Source organism: Urocampus carinirostris, chromosome 2 (assembly GCF_059441175.1).
Source record: "Urocampus carinirostris isolate Australia breed hairy pipefish chromosome 2, RoL_Ucar_1.0, whole genome shotgun sequence".
Classification (NCBI taxonomy): Eukaryota; Metazoa; Chordata; class Actinopteri; order Syngnathiformes; family Syngnathidae; genus Urocampus; species Urocampus carinirostris.
Window position 1 is genome coordinate 6,382,002 of NC_142350.1, and position 21,455 is coordinate 6,403,456.

At 38.1% G+C, this 21,455-nt stretch overlaps 2 protein-coding genes across 5 annotated transcripts in view; one reads left to right on the forward strand and one right to left on the reverse strand.

Moving 5' to 3' along the window:
- The window catches only part of LOC148370808 (relaxin-3 receptor 2-like), a 40,286-nt gene extending 29,923 nt beyond the window's left edge, over nt 1–10,363 (forward strand). Inside the window, exons 2-3 of one of the 2 annotated variants that reach the window (XM_088328581.1) lie at nt 7,145–7,310; nt 8,050–10,363. In XM_088328581.1, coding sequence (XP_088184707.1) covers nt 7,145–7,310; nt 8,050–9,287 — 1,404 coding nt within the window. In that variant the 3' untranslated portion in view covers nt 9,288–10,363. The remainder of the gene's footprint in view (nt 1–7,144; nt 7,311–8,049) is intronic. The other variant, XM_088328582.1, reaches the window with a different exon arrangement.
- The window catches only part of syngap1a (synaptic Ras GTPase activating protein 1a), a 59,797-nt gene continuing 48,364 nt past the window's right edge, over nt 10,023–21,455 (reverse strand). For 2 of the 3 annotated variants that reach the window (XM_088328578.1, XM_088328576.1), the window contains 2 exons: nt 20,919–20,991; nt 10,023–18,083 (listed from right to left, as the gene is read on the reverse strand). In XM_088328578.1, the coding sequence (XP_088184704.1) occupies nt 18,057–18,083; nt 20,919–20,991 (100 nt within the window). In that variant the 3' untranslated portion in view covers nt 10,023–18,056. The remainder of the gene's footprint in view (nt 18,084–20,918; nt 20,992–21,455) is intronic. The other variant, XM_088328577.1, reaches the window with a different exon arrangement.

Below are 21,455 nucleotides of genomic sequence, written 5' to 3' on the forward strand. Positions count from 1 at the left end.
TCCACAAATAAATAGTGTTTTGGCGCTTATTGTTGAATATATTTTTTCAGAGGGCAGCACGGCGGCGCAGTGGTTAGCGCTTGTGCGGCACAGTTCATGTCATGGGAACCTGTTGTGGGTTCAAATCCAGCTCCAGACTTCCTGTGCGGAGTTTGTATGTTCTCCCCGTGCTTGCGTGGGTTTCCTCCGGGCACTCCGGTTTCCTCCCACGTTCCAAAAACATGCATTTCAGGTGAATTGGCCGGTCCAAATTGTCCCTAGGTGTGAATGAGCGAATGAGTTGTCTGTCCCTGTGTGCCCTGCGATTGGCTGGCAACCAGTTCAGGGTGTCCCCTGCCCACTGCCCGGAGATGGCTGGGATGGGCTCCAGCCCCCCGCGACCCTAATGAGGATAAGCGGTACGGCTGATGAGATGAGATGAGATGTTTTTTCAGCCCAGTTTGTGAAGGTTTCAAGATTTGAGCCGGGTGATCTATATACACAACTGACTATAATATTTCTCCTTTTTCATCTATAATTTCTATTGTAAGACATTCAAGTAAATCATCAATTACAAAGGACATGTTTTGTATTATCTTCGATTTGAATCTTTTGTGTACATATATAGCTACTCCTCCTATTTTGTTTGTTCTATTTACATAGTTCAAATTATAGTCATTTAATTTAAAATCAACTCCCTTTTGAATGGTAAATGGTCTGCATTTATATAGCGCTTTTCAAGTCAAAGCGCTTAACAATGTGCTTCACACTTACCCATTCACACACACACTCACACACCAATAGCGACCATGCAGCCATGCAAGGCGCCGACCTGCTTATTGGGGGCATTAGGGATTCAGTGTCTTGCCCAAGGACACTTCTACATATAACACGGAGGAGCCGGGAATCGAACTTGCGATCTTTTGATCCCAAGACGAGCGCTCTACCTCCTGAGCTTCGCCGCCCTTTTCCTCATTGAACCACGTTTCAGAAACCGCAATCACTCTAAACGGGTTCTCAAAGTGCTTTAAGCATTCTGTGATGTCTTCAAAATTTGTGTACATGCTTCTACTGTTAAAGTGAATTATTGAGAATTTCCCTTCAGATTTAACCAAAGTATTGTTTTCATTTCCAGTATAATATTTGCAATTATCTGAGCTAGTTGATAGAAATTTGTGGTCAGGATCGAAGTAATCTAATTTTAAATGATTGGAGTCAGTGTGATCAATAATGCTCAGTACCGGTAGATCATGGCCTAATATATTATGATAGATTTTTTTATTGTGATCTGTAATAAAGGTGTCCATGTTGTCAGTCCAGGATGCCATTGTATCATATGAATCCATCATTGTCCGAGATTGTCCAGTGTCATATGTATTTACAGCTCTATCCAGGCCTTCAGGCAAATCTGTCCAGCTCCTGCATTTCTCGAATCCAAAGTATTTTTGCTTCTTCTGGAGTGCCGTTTAACTTTATGTATACTCTACAGTTTGAAGTTCAAGTTCCTTGTATCTTGTGTGTTTTCCTCAAAAATTGAGCTTGTCTTGCAATGTCAGAGGTTTTTTTTTTGCTTTAGAGTTCATTTAAATAAAAATTTGTCCCTTTTAGTTTTTTTCCTTCCTTAAGGATTTCATGTTTTCGTTTCCTGTTGACAAACCTCACGATGGTTTGCTTTATGGTGGTTCTCACCTCTTGATAATGGATGGCATGCTTCTATGTCCTCAGCATTGATATATATCCCTATTTGACTCATTAAAGCAATGACCTGTTGCTCAGCAGAAACTTGATCAGCATTTGTTGCAAAACTTTTATTTGCCACAGCCTTGGCATAGGACCGAGGTTTGATGTCCAGACTGGTGATAATAATGCCATTGATCCTGGTGTACTGTTCAAGTTTTGCTACACGTCCTTCTAGCGCATAATCCTCTGGTTCTTCTCCATTTTTTTGTTTTTAAAATCTTTGATTTCAGCCATTAAACTCATCACTGTATTTTGTTGTTTGGTGACTACATCCATTCTGTCCATCATAAAGCCGAATGACTTTTTGATTTCCTCATGTTCCTTGTCCCTGCTCGGCATCTTGAAAGTTCCACGCTACTTTTACGGCACTGTTCGCTGATCGCCTCACCCGAGCGCCCTCCGACAATCCGGTTGTTATTTCGCCGGACCTAGTATCGCCGGTCTTCGGTTGTTTTGCAAAGCAGCGCCGCCATGTTTGCCTCCTTACCGTGATACAAATTCAGTCTCAGTGGCCAAACTAGCCAGTCCCCTCCTTCGCCGTGTGTCTTTCCTCGTCGTTCGCTCCTGTTTTTCCGCCGCTTCTCGAAGGCAAAACCTAGTTAGTTTTTTTTTTTTGCACCTTGGTCTCGTGGTTTCTTGACATCAGCTGAACTTTGTTCTTTCGCTTAAAGTTCTTGACATCAGTTTGCGTTAATATCCAATTGTCCCGCCCGTCTGTGATCTGTGCAGCCCTTTGAGACTCTTTGTGATTAAGGGCGTCACAAATAAACATGACTTGACTTGACTTGACTTGACTAGTTGTATTATTATGACAGCGAACGTAGTAGACACGTCTCTCGTAGCGCCAACAATGGCTGAACTCGGAAAGCAGGATGAATCGGCTTCCTTCCTGTACTGGTTTTCGAAAGAGGTCCGCTGAGTTTACGGCGATGTCAACTCCGTGCTTTCTCCTTCGAAACCCATAGACGCCAAAATCGGGGCGCACATTAGCGGCTACGCTAGCTTCACGCTGGACTTGAAGAGACTTGAAGCAAGAAAGAAAGAAAGAAAGCAAGAAAGCAAGAAAGCAAGAAAGCAAGAAAGCAAGAAAGCAAGAAAGCAAGAAAGCAAGAAAGCAAGAAAGCAAGAAAGAAAGAAAGAAAGAAAGAAAGCAATCACGTGATGTAAGGATATATGTAAATGAATTTAACATCAAGACGGCAAAAAGATCCAGCAAAGAGCGCTATTGTTGAAAGAAATAATCAAATGTAATTATCAAAGTTTTTTTGGTTTGAACAAATTTATTGACACTGATAACAGAAAACAATCTTGGCAATCTCAACAGCAATCAAGCACATTCACAATAATATATTTCAATATGACGTTTAACAGCAAACACAATGTGAGGTTTGAACAACCCTTCTCGAAAATCTTAATAGCAATCAAGCGTATTCACAATTTCGTTATGTAACATCTTTGTTAGTGTCAATAGATCCGTCCAGGCCAAAGTCGATTTTTTTTTGTTCTGAACAAATCCACCGACACCAACAGCAGCAAAACAAACACGACAATCTCAACAACCATCAAGCATAATCACAATTTTGTTATATCTGACAATATGACATGACGAAATGAAGTTTTAACACTTTTTCCTGACATTTTCAACATCAATTAAACAATTTCAGAGTTATTATCTTTTAATAGTAGTTAACCAAAGTGTAAAGGGCAAAACTATTGTGCAAGGGCATAGCTCTGCCATCCCACCCTCCCAAGCAGCATCCTCCAGTCCTCTTTGTGGGTCCTCTCCCTTCTTACTTCTACTTTCCACAACCCAGGCCGTTGCTGCCGGGACCCCCACAGTGTAGCCCCGGTTCCCCACTCCGTGATTCTTCTTTATGGCTGCGTCCTAGGCCCGCCGCTCACAGATTGTATGGTATCTGCAGCCATTTGGAGCACAGCCACTGGGGGGATCTGCCTGCACCTCCATACCAGCAGGTTTCTAGAGGTCCAGATGGCGTCCTTGATGGCGGTGAGAGTGAGCCAATCCCTGGCAAAGTCGTTCCGAGACCTCCTCGACCGACTCACCCCGTAAAGCACGTACTGTGCATCAGGGACCTCCCCTGCTGGCAAGTCCGGGAATTTTCCTAGTTGGTCGGCCATTGTCCACAAGTCCTCGGCAGCGCTGCACTCACAAAAAAGGTGCCTCACCGACTCCTGGGCGCCACAGCCAGGTCGAGGGCATGTCGAAGTCGCTGACATTCCTCGGTGGTGCATTACGGCTCTGACTGGGAGAACCTCATGAGCCACCATCCATGACAAGTCTCGTAGTCTGTTTGGGAGGGCAGGATGATTCACGTTGCTCCAAACCGTTGTAGGTTCGCCAAACGCAAGCTCCCGCACAGGACTTACTGTTGCCCGCTTTTACACAATAGCAATAAGGGCCCTGTGGTTTTGTAAAGTGTGACTTTCTTGTGTTTCTAAATCAAACTTCTCTAAAAAGAGATGTGTTGGTGGCAAGTTAAATGAAACTGGAATCAAACGATTGTTTGGTACAAGCCTTAGCTTCCGCAAATATGAGCCCATCCAGAACCGGGTCATCGCTTGACTTTTCGGGTTGTTGGGTGGGCCCACAGCGTTTTGGAAGTGGAGAGAGACATATTTGCTTCCCAGGAAAAGCTGTAGGTCAGGCACTCCTTGCTCCCCTTTTTCCTTTTTCTTTTTCATTGTATCTATTTTTATCCTTTCCCACTTTGAGCCCCAGACAAAGCGAAAGATGGCTCGGTCCAGTTGTAACAGCACGTTTCTTTTAGGCATAAAAACTAAACTGATTGATAAAAGCAGTGGGAGGATGATCGCTTTGATGATTAGGACCTTCCCCTCTACAGTATTGTCAGTACTGTATTCGAATTATCATACTGTACTGCAAAAAAAACATGAATCAAGTAAAACCGAAATCATTCAAAAAGCTTTTAAAGACTAAAATTCGTCACAAAGGATTAGAACAATACTGCACAGTACACATAAATCCAGCAGATGCCGTCGTGATGAAGTGACGAGGATCCAAGAATTGAAGAAACTGTGCAAATTATATATATAATTAGTCTCTTAACCGTATGCATGTTTACTAATAAAGTTTTGGGTCGACACAATTTTTTACACTTAAAACAATTATAGTTATTATTATGGTGTAATAATAGTCTGTGATTTGCAGCAATCTGTGATCTGTGCAGCCCTTTGAGACTCTTTGTGATTAAGGGGGGGGGGGGGGGGGGGTTGGGGTTTTTAAGGGTTATTGTTCTATCTTCGTTATTCATTATCCATTATCCGTTATCGGTCAGTTCATAATACGCTACAAAGCCTAGGAGCCGGTACACTTACTCTCAGCCAAAAGGCCAAGCTAAGGTCCTAGCCCTGACCTTAGCTTGGCCTTTTGGCTGAGAGTTAGGGCCTAAAGCCTTGCTGCGATCATTGCGAATGCTCCGTTCCCGGAGGTACTGCAATACCGGGCCGATGCGTGGAGTGGACAGAGCAAGCTCTTATTCCATCTCGCCCTTCATTAAGGTCCACAGTCCAAAAATCAATATCGCAAATGCGGTATGGCTTTTTGGTCACAAATAAACATGACTTGACTTGACTTGACTAGTTGTATTATTATGATTACAATCCTAATATTAGACGTAGAGATGGGAGTTATTCAAAGTACAGAACTTAATAAAAACATGCTACCTATTTTTATTTTAGTTCTTCTAATATAATTTATCCCTGGTTGATTGAGTGGTTGGTTGGTTGGTTGGATCCCTTTACCACTAGGATCGTAGGGGCACCCTTCCTGTGGTGTGTCGTAGGCAATACAGCCTGGTTGCGCCCATCCCTCTCAAGGCCAACATATGTTTACTATGAATTTAAATATTCCTAGTCCATACCTAAATTATCCGGCAGATAGCGCCATCAACAAATTAATAAATCACAATATTATTACCGGTACGTCAAAATATGCTTTATAATATTATCCTTTTTTTATTATTATACTAAAAAAAGAATTATACCAGGAGTTTGAGTCTTTTGCTGAATTTACCTATTTTTTATGATGCAAGTTTAAAAATAACGTATTTAGATTTGGACAGTTATAAAAAAGAATAATAGAAATACAGTTTTCAGCATAATTTGTGTAAAAGCATACATATATTAAATAATGGAATGAATCCTGTTTTTTTATTGTTATTATTCAGTGTTGCTTATCATTTGGACGGCTGTCGAACCTTCTTCTTCCGCCTGTTGCCATCTAATCTAATTTTCTCATCCACTGTTGATGCTGTTTCCACTATTAACGGCTGCTAACGATGACTCAGAGACACAACCTTGTTTTGCCTTTGTATAAATAGAAGAAGAAAAGTACACAACACATAGAAAATAATAAGAAAATGAACAGAAAACAATGAGAGGATAGTTTGCCTTTGGATTAAAAAAAACCCATCATTAATACATTTTCAAATACATAAGTATTTCTAATTCGCCCAAAATTTGACTCCTACTATTTGTGAATTAAAATTCATGTAGACAGGGATGCTGAAAACAAACATTTATTCTCAATTTTTGTGTTGTGAATGTAAACACTTTGTAAATTGACAAAAGTCTACAAGTAAAACAACCTTGAATACAAACAATATTTTTTGTGTAAATAAAGTTAATTATTATTACTGGTATATATATATATATATATATATATATATATATATATATATATATATATATATATATATATATATATATATATATATATATATATATATATATATATGTATATATATGTATGTATATTGAATCTCTCAGCACAATAAATGAAAAATACATTATTTAATGCACGAATAATTTCTTAGCCATTGAAGCATAAAGTACAGGAAATTTATTATTAACTACTTTTAAATCCCCTACAACTATTTCGTGACAAATTCAACAATTTAAATGTACTGTACTTTAAAGGGACGGTGTTTGATATTTAGCGCCTCCTAGCGGTAAAAAGAAACTCTTCAATGTATTTAAAGAAACAAAAACATTGACTATGATGCCAGGATAGTTTTGTTAGTGCTTTTTAAACACTTGCAAAGCAGAATGCTTATAATGCCAGGCTTGGTTTAATTTCTCTGACTTGACTTGAATTGAAAAAGGGGGGATTTGATAGTAAAATCATTTTAAATTTATTAAACATTGTTTTTTTTCTGCTTTCAATGAATAATCCTTAAAATGCCCGGGTAGTTTCATTTTGATTAAAAACACTTGTATAGAAGAATTTTGGTTGGGTTATTTTGACTATTATTGACCGCTGGTGTATTTTCACCGTATATTGAATGTCTGTTAAACTATAAACTTGTCGATCATATAAATTAATAAATACCACGATAAAGTAGGAAAAAAATGCATTTATAGTAACAGTCCAATTTGGCTCCAGTTTTTCATCACAAGGTCATTTCCAGTGAGGAAGTGGATGGGGTGGAGCATCAGCCCTGCGATAATTGCATTGTTGTCGTCCACCTTCTTGGAAATAAATTCTGCCTTGCAGCTGGACGCTCGTGTCGAACAGGAACAAGGACAACAACACAAATCTGAATCGTTTGGTAAGTTTTGCTCTCAATGGAAAAAAGAGATTTGTTTTTATGGAAAGCTAAAATATTGAAGAGAAAAGCAACATTATGAGGTGTTTATTTGCCAGGAAAAACTCATTCATCTTTCAGAAAGGTTTTGTTTGGCGCTATCTTGTGGCATCTATAGGTAGTTCTAACGTACATAACATGGATTTTCGTGTTTATCTTGCAAAAAAACAAAAAACAAATTCCAAGTCAACTTGTGCTTGACAATTAACCGACGAGAGAAATCGTCGTCTTCTTAGCATGTGAAATTTAATTAGTAAACTAGGCGGCTAACACTTGTTGGTCATTTGTTTATCTGACAAGGCTAATTCACTTATTTGCTCATAAAAGCGCAGCGCCTCTTACGCAACGACAATTTCCTCTTTCCTTTTTTTAGGAGCTCAGTGTATCTGGTCATTTCTCATATCATCATTGCACTCCTAGCTGACCTAATGAGTCAGAAAACCAGCAGAGGTGAAAGGCAGAGTTAGCAGTATCATACTTCCAGATGCCATTTATTCAGCATTCTAAAACACGCACACAAAATAAGTTAAGCAAAAAATAACTAAAAAGGCCCTAATCAATTGGGGGGGAGAGGCGTTGTTTTGGTAGGCCTGGCGTTTAGGAAGTCTTACCCCTGTTTGCCAGTCCCAATCCTTCACAAGTTTCACAGAGGTCAGTGCCTATTTTCAGAAACTAAAAGATTTCCTCTCTCCTCCCCCGCCAGGCAGCCTCTTGGCGTCGGTGATCCGCAACATGTCGGACGCCGACCAAAAGAGGTTAGAGTTTTTCCGGAACTTCTTAAATGGTTGCGGTGATATGTGGTGCAACTCTTCGCTCCTGCCGTGGAACATCAGCTCCTACACGGGAGGCCTGGAACTGGCCGGGGATGGATCACCGTGGTTACGCATACTCATTTCCTTGGTGTACTTTGCAGTGGCAACAGCTGGCATGGTGGGCAACCTGCTGGTTTTGTTCCTGCTGTACTCCACGCGAACCATAACCACAGGAACCATCAACTTCTTTGTCTTCAACCTGGCAGTGGCACACCTCCTGTTCTCCCTGGCGTTGCCCTTCTGGGCGATGGATGTCGCGCTAGACTACAGCTGGCCTTTTGGCGCGGCAGCTTGCAAAGCCGTATCACTACTGACAGGGCTCAATGTCTTCGCTAGCTGCTTCTTCCTCACTGCCATGAGCTTGACACGCTACTGCTACGTAGCCGCTGCGCTCAAACCCCGGGCGTCCATGTGCAGGGAACGTTGCACCTCCCCGGTAGTTACCACCCTCATCTGGGCGGCGGCATTAATAGCGGCTGCACCCAGGGGAGTATTTGCAGACCTAAGCCGAGTGGGTGGTGGCAATGACACGGCGTGCCTGCTCAGGTTCCCGGATGGCACCGCATGGTTGGGGGTGAACCAGCTCCTGAGGGTGGTGGTTGGTTTCCTGTTGCCGTACGCTACTATCATACTATCCTACCTGCTCCTGCTCCGCTTCCTTTGTCGCCACAAGCTAAAGGGGGGCGGAAACTCCCGACGCAAGGCCGACATCTCCAAGTCAGTGGCGGTGGTGGTGCTGTCCTTTTGCGCCTGCTGGTTCCCGTACAACGTCCTCACGCTGTGGAGTGTCCTGATTCAGCTGGACATTGTGGACATCAGCCCGTCCTTCTACAGGGTGCAGACTTATTTTTTCCCGTTGGCCAATTGTCTGGCCTTCACTAGTAGCTGCTTCAACCCAGTTATATACTGCCTAGTTCGCAAGGAGTACCGAGCGGCCCTACACAACATCTTTGTCAAGTTGAGCCTGGCAGTCTTTTCCAAGATGCCTTACAACAACCCCGATGAGGGTTCGGAGCAACCGGGCCAGATGGTTATACCCTTGAGCGATATGCCCAGCCAGACCAGCCAATCGGACTCCAGGCGGTACGCCCCCCTGTCAACTCTACCAACAGTGGTCTCCACTTTGTAACATACAGCGGAAACTTTAGTGTGCTCAAGTAGATTTGGAATTTGTCTAAACCTCCAAAACAGTTATGAGCCTCTCGGTCTCGATTCAATACAGACTATCGGGTAAATCCAGGTCGTTCATACTAACCGACGTCCTCGACAGCATCTCGGACCAGATAAGCCAATCTGATAAGAGGCAAAACCTGAAATTCAGATATATCATGGTGGACCAGAAAAGCTACCAGACTAAAGGTTAAAGCTGAAATCCAGATCTATATTTCAAAGCTGGTCTCAATTTCTGAACCTTCCGGTTTGTATTCAGTACAGAATATCAAGCAGGTCCTTCTGGCTTACCAGTTGGCCATCGTCCCTGGTAACACGAGAGAAAACATTATATCCAGATCCAGTTCATTTTGAATGATTTAAGGCTGGCATTTTTCAAAGTTTGCCTCAACTTCTGAACCTCGCAGTTCGGTTTTTGGACAGACTATCGGCCAGGTCCAGGACTTTTTCACTGACAGTTAACCATCGTCCTTGGCATCATGGTGGACCAGATCAGCCAATCAGAAAACCTGAGATCTAGATCATGATGGTCTACATCAACTCACGGATAAATCCCGTCCAACAACAACAAAACCCGTTCTGAGGATTTAGCTCACACCGATTAACACCCAAGTTAGGACAATAAATACATAACAAACAGATATAAATTGTTAAGAGAAATCTACATTTCAAATTCAAAACCTTTCCCCACAAAAACAGCTGAAAAAAAACTTTATTGAAGACGTGGTTGTGTAATATGTACATACAATTACAAGCAACATTTAGACAACTTCTGGACTTTTAAATGCTAATGCTTATGCTGCAAAAATGATTTCAATATACAGGCTCTTCTGTTTCTTGCTCCTTCAAATGATTGAACATTTATATTGTTTTAAATGTCTGTATCATGTTTCAAATGGCAAAATATATACATACAGTATGTAAACATAGATCACAACCCTTACGGCCTAATTGGTATTTTATAACACACAAACGTTGACAGATCCATCAGTACTCCTGGCGGCCACATGAGGTTGATGTCGTTTCTTTTCTTCCAATCCAGCTCCAAAAATCCTGATAAGTCCACGGACAGTTCATAAAATAGCTCAGCAGTGATGGGTTATTGTGATTTTCTTGGAAATTTGATTTCCAAGTGGAATGAGAAATGATTGCCTTTAACTAGATGATCAATTATTTTCAAATTATTTTTAAAAACAAAGACAAAAAGACAAAATTTGGCATCAGTTTTACTTTATTTAATTCACTCGGGGATGAGCAGGGGGGAATCACCTCAAAAATGTATACATTCCTTTAGGTTTTTCAACATAAAATCATGGTAATCCACCTATACAACAATAATTGTAATTACAAGTGCAATCATACCTATAATAATAAATATTGTTATTAACACACACACAAAAGAAATCCTATTTTGAACAACCACCGCACAATATCTGGGGCGATTATGGCTTTTCTCAATGGCTTGTTTCAAAGCAAATGTACATATTACATCCAGGAGGCCCAAAAACAATTATTATTCAATTGTGCAGAATAGTTAGCTGCCAAGAAATAAATATTTTTACATCCTTTTTTTTTTTTTAAACATGAATATACCACACTTGGTGGTTATCATTCAAAATATACAGTACAAGATATTTCTTCCCATATTGTTCTCAATAGTTTCTTATCCTCAAATGAAAAACATTTTTTTTAAAAGAAAAATATTCAAACATTTTCCCGTAAATCATATTTGTTGTGCTTTTTGACAATAGAGGAATTAAAGGAAATATCTTGTGTTTGGACCACAAACTTGAAAAAAAACACTATAATAGTATATAATACAATGTAATATATGTTTCTCATGGTAATGTCACTTCTAGAAAATACAAAATAACAATAAAAGTAAGATAAAAGAAAGCATTTATTCGATATTTATTATCTAGATGTAGGCCTGGAAAGGTATAGGCGCTGTCAGGCTGTACTTGTCCAAGACACACTCTAGGAAGTTGTGCCCCTACGACCCTGGTTGTTAAGGGATCCGTGAGCTGTGAGACTAGGCTAGCACTGAAGTTACGAAAAATATATATTTTTTTTTCTTACATTTCCATCAGCTCACTTCTTGAATGGACACATGAACAAATACAATTTTTAAAAATTCTAGTCATATTCTGCCAACCCACAAGCAGGAGAAAAGTAAGAACTCACTGGATGTAAAACTGGCTTATAGGAGACAGAGTGTATCTGAAAATATGATGACTAATATACAAATTATTATAAAAAAACATTTTACTTGTATTGGTACAAGTAGGATGTGGGGAAATTATTATTTTTTAATGATTACAAATAAAAATATTACATACAATCATTTTTTTAAATGCAATTTATTTAAAAAATAAATTAATAAAACCATGAAATTCTTATTCATTTGGCATTGTTAAATTAAAAAGATAAAATTAATCTTTGTATTATTGAGAGTCATGAAAGACAAATAAATGTCATGGTAACAAATAAATAATTTACTTAAAAGTAAAATGTGAAATAAATAAATAGATACAACCATTTATGTCTCATGCCAATGACATAAAAAAAAACGAATGTACTTAAATTAACAGCGTATTGTTCAAGTGATTAAAGTCAGATTAATGTATATGTGACAAATATTTCACTTCAAAGGTAAAATGTAAAAAAAAAAAAATCAAAATAACAAAATTTTATTTTACTTTTTAAATTGCCCTTTTTTAGGAACATAACATTAAAGTCATTCAAGTCAAATAAATTTATATGTAATACATTAACACTTAAAAGTAAAATAAAATGAAAATCAATAAAATAATTGAAAAATAAAAATGGCATTTTGTCAAGACAATATAACAATTACAATAAAATGAAAAAAAATCATATAAATCCTAACATTGTTTTAAAAAAATCAACTATTATTGTATCATGTCTCATATCTGTATACTCTAAATCATTTTTCATCATTTTGTACAAAAGATCATCCGTTAAATCCATTTTGATTACGAGAATAAATAGAAGAATATCGAATAAACTCACCTGTTTAGAGGACTGGCCTACACCAAGAAAAAAAACAATTTTTATAATATAGTCCAGACTGCGTTAAAACATGAATTCTTCTCCTTACAAACATAAAAACCTTTCTATAATCATTTGTTTGAAGGCAAGAGGTTAAAAGAGAAATAGTTACTGTACATGATGAATTAATCACCCGACTACGAAAAAAAACGCAGGATTTTACAAATAAAACAACCGTTGTGGCCCTATTTCCCGTAACCCTGCGTCCATCCAGTTTTTTAAAAGGCAGGAAATGGAAGAAAATGTCCTTTTTTTCACCATATACAGTGCATCCGGAAAGCATTCACAGCGCTTCACTTTTTCCACATTTTGTTATGTTACAGCCTCATTCCAAATTGGTATTAATTTAATCTCTATTCTCAAAATCCTACACAAAATACTCCATTATGACAATGTGAAAACGTTTTTTTTTTTACTTTTTTTGAATTTATTAAAAACAGAAAACTAAGAAATCACTTTTACATAAGTATTCACAGCCTTTGTTTAATACTTTGTTGATCCACCTTTGGCAGCAAATACAGCCTCAAGTCTTTTTGAATATGATCCCACAAGTTTAGCACACCTATCTTTAGGCAGTTTTGCCCATTTTTCTTTGCAATAAGTCTCAAGCTCAATCAGGTTGGATGGGAGACGTTTGTGCACAGCCATTTTCAGATCTCTCCAGGGATGTTCGATCGGATTCTAGTCTGGACTCTGGCTGGGCCACTCCAGGACATTCTGAAGCCAATCTTTTGAGATCTTGGCTGTATGCTTTGGGTCGTTGTCCTGCTGAAAATTGAACCTTCGCCCCAGCCTGAGGTCAAGAGCGCTCTGGAGCAGGTGTTCATCCAGGATATCTCTATATATTGCTGCATTCATTTTTCCTTCTATCCTGACTAGTCTGCCAGTTCCTGCTGCTGAAAAACATCCCCACAGCATGATGCTGCCACCACCATGCTTCGCTGTAGGGATGGTATTGGCCTGGTGATGAGCGGTGCCTGGTTTCCTCCAAACATGGCGCCTGGCATTTACACCAAAGAGTTCAATCTTTGTCTCATCAGACCAGAGAATTTTGTTTCTCATAGTCTGAGAGTCATTCAGGTGCTTTATGGCAAATTCCAGACGGGCTTCCATGTTCCTTTTACCAAGGAGTGGCTTTCGTCTGGCCACTCTACCATACAGACCTGAGTGGTGGATTGCTGCAGAGATGGTTGTCCTTCTGGAAGGCTCTCCTCTCTCCACAGAGGAACGCTGGAGCTCTGACAGAGTGACCATCGGGTTCTTGGTCACCTCCCTGACTAAGGCCCTTCATCCCCGATCGCTCAGTATAGAAGGCCGGCCAGCTCTAGGAAGAGTCCTGGTGGTTCCAAATGTCTTCCATTTACGAATAATGGAGGCCACTGTGCTCATTGGGACCTTCAAAGCAGCAGCATTTTTTCTGTATCCTTCCCCAGATTTGTGCCTCAAGACAATCCTGTCTCGCAGGTCTACAGACAGTTCTTTTGACTTTATGCTTGGTGTTTGTGCTCTGACATGCACACTCAACTGTGGGACCTTATATAGACAGATGTGTTCCTTTCCAAATCATGTCCAATCAACTGAATTTACTGCAGGCGGACTCCAATTAAGCTGTAGATAGATCTCAAGGATGATCAGTGGAAAAAAGATGCACCTGAGCTCAATTTTGAGCTTCATGGCAAAGGCTGTGAATACTTATGTAAATGTGATTTCTTAGTTTTCTATTTTTAATAGATTCAAAAAAATTTGAAAAAACCCTTTTTCACATTGTCATAATGGAGTATTTTGTGTAGAATTTTGAGATAAGAGATTAAATTAATACAATTTGGAATGAGGCTGTAACATAACAAAATGTGAAAAAAGTGAAGCGCTGTGAATACTTTCCGGATGCACTGTACGTCCTTGTTTTATTTATATATTTGTTTAAATAGCATGTTGATGATTCGCTAAACAATGAGTCAGCATATTCTCCACCATTCAGAGCATCTTTTTACAAAATAAATACAGAACTAAAAAAGTAGAAAGTTATCGTGATTTCTGGACTTATAAAGCCACAATTTTTGTCACACAATTTTAACACTGCAGCCTTATGCGGAGATACGGCCAATGCAGGGGTGTCGAACGTGCAGCCCGTGGGCTGGATCAGGCCCGCCAACATTTTTAATCTGGCCCGTGAGACAACAGTGAGAGAAGCACAAGAGAAAAACGAGCTGCGGTTTTAAAGACGTCCACTTTCTGTTGCCAAAGGCAGGCGCCACTCACTAAGACACTGTATATTAATACATTCATATCACTCTCTTTTTTTGTCTCTGTTACTCTTTCTTTTGTTCTCTATCTTTCTCTCTGACTTTTCCCCTCTTTTCACTCTTTCTTCAGTATTTTCTTTCTCACTACCCCTTTTTTCCTCTTACCCTCTTTCTTTCTCCCTTTATTTTCCTCATTCTTTCTCCCTCTCTCTTCATTTATCTGTCCCTCTTTCTGACTATTTCTCTTAATTTCTCTCTTTTTCATTCTCTTTCTCCATCTCTATTTCTTTCTTTCTTTCTTTAGATCTTTCTTTCTTGTTATCCCTTTTCTCTTGCACCCTTTCTTTCTCTTTTTGTGATTATTTATTTTCCTCCCTCTCCTTTTTCATTCTCTTTTTACTTCCTTCCCTTTCATTCATAAACATAGCCAATATATTTATCCATTGGTCCCTTTTTCATTCTTTTTATTCCCTCTCCTTTTTCATCCTCTTCTTCCTTCCTTCCCTTTCATTCATTAACATAGCCAGTATATTTATCCATTGGTCCCTTTCTTTCTTTCTTTCCCGCTCCCTCTCTCTTTCACTCTCATTTTCTTTCTCTTTCTTTTTCTCTCTCCCTTTCTTTCCCTCATACTTTCTCCCTGTCTTTCTTTCCATCTTCTTTCTCCCTGTCTTTCTTTTCTCTCTCTCTCTCTCTCTCTCTCTCTCTTACTATCTCTCTCTACCATTCTATATCTTTCTCCAGCTCTTCATTTATGTATCTCCCTCTCTTTTTCCCTCTTCCCCCCCCCTCTTTTTCTTTCTATGGCTCTCTTTTCTCTCTCTCTCTTTTTCTTTTTCTTTCTCTCTTTTTCCTCCTCTCTTTTTCTTTATCTTTCACTCTCTATTTATTTATTTCTCTCGTTCTGAATGTTTTTCTTTTTCCCTTCTCTTTGCTTTCTCTGCTCTCTTTATTTCTCTCTCTTTCTTCTCTTTTTCTTCTTTCTTTTATTTTGTCCAGCCCCCTGTGAGTGCTTCTTCACGTGGCCCCCCGAGTTAAAATGACTGACATCCCGGGGCTAATGTGTCCATTTTTCGTTTATTTTCTATGTGTTGCCCAGTCTCAATGCCCTTTCCCTGTGTGTGTTTGTTTTTAAAGGGTATTATTGTCCTTCTATGTAAGGTCTTTTTTTGTAAATATCGCACGTTTCAATGTGGGATCATGCAACTTATGTATGTACACTTTTTGCCATTTAGAAATGTATTGGGTGTGGCTTGTAGTCCGAAAACTACGGTAGTTCAAATGTGTGGGCAAACCTCAAGTGCATAAACTAAAGCTAACCAGTGTCTGTAATGTATCAATAAAATGTATTTGAATAAAATGAATAGAGGCCATTGTGTTTCTCACTGCCCACTCTCTTCTTAAAGAGACAGCAACTGTCAAAATGGCCGACCCAAAAAGATGGATTTTGCTAACACTTAATTTTAGTGAGTACTGAATTTTCCTGAACCAAAGGTGCACTTTAAAACCCCAAGTTGACCAGAAATTTGAAGGTGTGCCTGGAATATAAGGTTGGATAGAATTGGAAATGCCTGGTTCTAATGAAGTGATACTGCATATGGTAACTGTTCTGCCTTTGAGAAACAGAGTTGTCTTTGAGTGCCTTCTTGTGATTAACATGTTAATAGTTTGTTGCTAAAATGTATTTTAGCGTTCAAACCAGATGTCATGATGTAAATACATGATTTTAATTGAAATATATTTTTTATGCAACTCTAGCTCTAACTGTAGCTTTAATTCCATGCGCTTTATAGTCCAGTGCGTCTTATATATGAAAAATATATCACAAAAGACTATTTTGGGGGATGCACCTAATAGTGGGGAAAATAGGGTAATATTACAAAAACTATCAAAATGATAAATGATTAATGGCGGCCAGTTTGTTTCTTATTGCTCACTGAAAAACATTAAACCAATCAAAGTAGATTTCACGCCAATGTCTTAAAGAGACAGTAACTGTCAAAATATCCAAGCTCCAGACATGGATTTTCGTACGAGAGTAATCTTGCAAAGAAAATTTGTATAGTTGATTTTAGCTTTAAAAATAATGAGAAAATTAAAAATCCAAGGCTAATGATGTTAATGAATCTTTTTCAATATTCTTTGCTAGAAAACTTTGCCCAACCCTGTGCCAGTTGTTCATAGTAGCATTGTATGGTAAAAGAAGGCATCTATGACACGTTTTTTTCCCCCCAAAATAAAAGCTTTGACATTTAAATACAATTTGCATTTGTCTCAAAAAGGCCTCCGACAATTTAAACAACTTTAAGTGACCTCATGGGGGTCTTAAACAAAAAAAAAAATCAATTACCCTGTATTGAGATGAGGACCTTTTTTCTTTTTAATTAGATAAAAATATCAGCGGTGTATTGCAAGTAGAGAATATATATACTTTTGAATAATGGTTCCGAAATATGATAAAGTAAAAAGAGAATAGCTTGAAATTGGAAATATAGTAAACCCCCGGAACGTGACATGAATCTGTTCTTAGGCGAGGATCGCAAAGTGAACTTTAGCTTTGTTTCCATGGTTATCATATTTTTGCTCTCCCTTTACTATCACTGCAAACCTTATTAGATCCATAGTGAATATAGTAAAAAAAATACAGTACAGTGGTCTTGATCAGCAATTGGTTACAGACATGCAACAAAGCGAGGGTAGCCATTTGTATGCTATCTTTGTCTGTCTAACCACTGGCTTCAAAACTATCAAAAACTTCTCTTGAGCAAGATAATTCCTACGTATTACTCCCTTTTAGCATTAACTTTAGCATTAGCACTAGCACAACAAAACACATTTTGTGCTAATACCTACAATATTTGCCATTTATAAAGCAAAGAGTGACGAGAGAGAAAGGCATTGGGGCAGAATTCAGCCAACAACCCATCGGTATTTCCATAATGCTGTGACACAAACTAGTAGGAAATAGGTATCTTTGAGATGTAAGTAACCCAACAAAAATTTTATGTTTTTGGTCACACAAAATCATTTGTGATTGTTGTCATATAGAGAAAAAGAAAAACATCTTATTCCACAAGTGAAAACATTGTAAGATCGGTCGCCGTAGACCGGGGGTATACTGTATGTCTTAAAAAAAAAATCCAAATACTTCACAAAAAGTTCGGAATGTCAGATTCTCCGTTTAAATGTAAAGATTAAGTCTTGAAATCTTCATACAAGCGCCGGTTTCCCTCAAGGAACTCGAACTTAAGTCGGAGTTATAGTACAAAATGGTGATTGTCAAGTTTTTTTTCTCCAGTTTCCATAGCGACTAGGAGTTTCTGTTAGCGTGTGGTCGTACTTGCAAGCAGATCTTGAAGCGGAGATCACACTTGGATGACCATCACGGATCCCGGTCGCTTTCGTAGTGGCAGTCAGGATCCATGGAGACCCCCATAGCCCTGGCAGATAGAATGTAAGGGAAGATAAAGGAAAAACAAAGAAAAACGTTCTCAAATAACATTACAGTACTGATGTTGTCTATTTACCTTACTTGTAAAAGAAAAGCAAAAGTAAAAGAAACTTGAGACAACCTTTGACATAATTTGATCAAATATCAAACATAAATAATGTTTTGGTTAATTCGATAAATACGATTATTACATTTGGTGAATAAAGAACATTTAATTTATTCATTTTACAGCCCAAAAAATGTAATTTTGCGAAATAGTACTGTTAAGTGTTACAGAAGATATTTATACCATTATTCTATCAACATAGAAATATATTGTGATGCATAGAAAAAACAAATATCTAAAAAAATTGTTATTGTTTGTTGATTATCTAAAATTATTTTAGGGGTGTTTAATATTGTTTTGATTTTTTTTAAATAGTTGGTTTTTAATATTGGTTTCCTTATTTTAATTAGTGTTTTTTTGCATTGTCATCTTCAATCCATCTATCCATTTTCTGCACCGCTTATCCTCAGTAGGGTCACGGGGGTGCTGGGGCTCATCCCAGCTATCTTCGGGTAGTGGGCAGGGGACACCCTGAACTGGTCGCCAGCCAGTCACAGGGCACACAGAGACAGACAATTCACTCACTCATTCACAGCTAAGGACAATTTGGACCGGCCATTTAACCTGACATGCATGTTTTAGGAATGTGGGAGGAAACCGGAGTGCCGGGAGGAAACCCACCCAGGCATGGGGAGAACGCCTTGTTATCTCATGTTGATAAAATGTAATAAAATCAATAAAAATGTATAAAATAAAAATTATAAATGATAAAATAAAAAAGTAAATAAAATAGAAGAAATACAAATCACACATAAAAAAAAAATCATAAAAGAAATGTATAAAAAAAATCAAACAAGAAAATTACAAATAAATTAATAAAAATAAATATTCACTTTTTTTTTTTTACAAAGAAATCAATTCCCCCCAAAAAATGGCAATAGAGAAAAAAAGAAAAAAAGAAACATTAATAAAACGTTTTTTCCTCCACAAATCAGTACCAAAGCAAAAAGTAAATGAACAAAATTAAAATGAACTCATGAAGAAAACACATGTAAGAATTTTTTTTTCATCCTTTTAATCAATACATCCTTTTTTCTCATTAAATCAGATCTCAATATTTTGCCGGACATATATTACTCAAAAATCACCTTACCAGTTTGCCAGTACAAGCAATTTTCCAAAATAAACACAAGACCCTAATCATAATTCAACCAAATATATATTTTTTGCTTGCTTGTGCTTGAATAGCATTCTTTGGGTTTCTGCTGTAAGCGGAAAAACAGTGAAATATTGCTTTTGTTTTCCAATCTAAAGTCAGGGCACAAACAAATGTCACAGTAATACATTTTGTCAACACCAATAATATATACTGAAGTAACATTATTTCCTTCTTTTGAGTATTGAGGGCATGATAATCCTTTGTAAAGCTTCACCCAAATGAATACGCATCCATCTTGTGTCTGAGGAATGGTCGTTTGGAAATAGATGGCAACAAGGTGGTTGAATAGGCTCCCAGGATACGGCGACCCCGCCTTATGACGTTTCACTTTACGGTGAGGGCTGTAATGTTTTTTAGACTCTTTTTACAGTATTGTTCCTACTATTCGATGTTGACAACAAATTATTTTGCATGGCCAAAAATTTATAAAAATCAAATTTGTTCAAAGTTCTGTCTCTAAGATGCCTGTCTGCTATTGGTAGACGTCATATAAAAGGCTGGTCTGCTATTGGTTTGTGTCACGGCATCATTAGAATACTTATATACTTACTCCTACAATACCTTTCTCTTTTTTCATTTAGTTCACAATTTTGTATGCTTTGTAAAAACTTAGTAAGTCGGCAATACAATTGTGTATTACTCATTATGCGTCCCAAGGCTCGCAGTGATGCTAAAGGAAGAAGCAAAATCATGATAATCATGGAAACGAGGTCTACACTACCCTCGCTAAGTTACTTGGTCATAACTAATCGACAATCAGGAATGTTTTTAAAAAATAAGGATTAAAGATAGCAAAATCATATAAGGGCATGACAATCCTTGCGAGTGGAAGTTTTAAAATCAGTTTTCATTTTAATCCTCTGTGTTCTCCCCCAGCACATCCACCCACTTAGTCCCCTAAGCCAGCTCAAATCACGTCACACCGAAGGTAAATAAAATGTCATTTTTCGTTTACATCCATATTTTTTATTACGTTATTTAATCATATACTGTATTTCCTTGAATATCAGCAGCACTTAAAACCCCAAATTTGTGAGAACCTCGCTAGTGCGCCTTATAATTAAGTGCGCCTTACAATACGAAAATTACACCAGGTTAGGATTTTGTTTTAAGCACTTTACATCACCTCAGCAAACTGATATTCAGTTTTATGCACAGGGGTTAATTTCTTCTCTAATTTTCCACACACTTTGTCTGGATTTCACTAAGTACATTAGAAGATGAAACCCAAAATTTGACAAAAATACCAAAGTGCGGCTTATAATAAGGTAGGCATCATATTCCCAAAAATATGGTACACGTAAATGACACAAAAGTAGTATTTTAATGCTCTTATCTGGGGTACGGGGTTCGGAAGGCATTCGCTACGCATTACCTGAGAATTTATGTCGTATCCCGGGGCTCTACTGTATATATATGTATGAGAATCTGCGCTGACTACAAATGAATGATGTTTGGTACGAGTGGGAATGATTTAAAAACAAATAATCATATATGTAACATTATATATTAAATATATATATATATATATATATATATATATAGACTCAGGCACTAACCTGGTCTGTGAGGATTCGAGGCTTAATATCAGGAATGGCACCCACTCTCAGCTCATCTTCCACCGCCATGAGTCTGACAACAGGAAAATAGGAACAAATAAAAGCGCTTAAAATAAATAAAATGGCTAAATAGGATTTGTCCCTTTCATACGCCCCATCCAAACATTTTTTATATGGATGATTCCCCCAAAATTGTGTGTAGGGCGGGGCTGTCAAAGTCAGATGGATAAAGGGCTGAATAAACATTTTTGAAAATGTTGCATAAAGTCTAGTGAACCTATTGAACCCCAAAAATATATCCCAAGGTGAGACAAATAAAACGATATTTTCTTTCTGCCGGTCCTTGCTCACAGCAATATGCAATCGGCGATAATGTATCGTTGCCACATGTGTGCAGTTTATCTAAGGCGAAAATAAGAGCAAAAAAAGAGCCCCTGAAAAATAAACTAAATTTAGGCAAAATTTAAGTTAAACTGACACTGAACTAAAACTAAACTGACACTGAACTGAAACTAAACTGACACAGAACTAAAACTA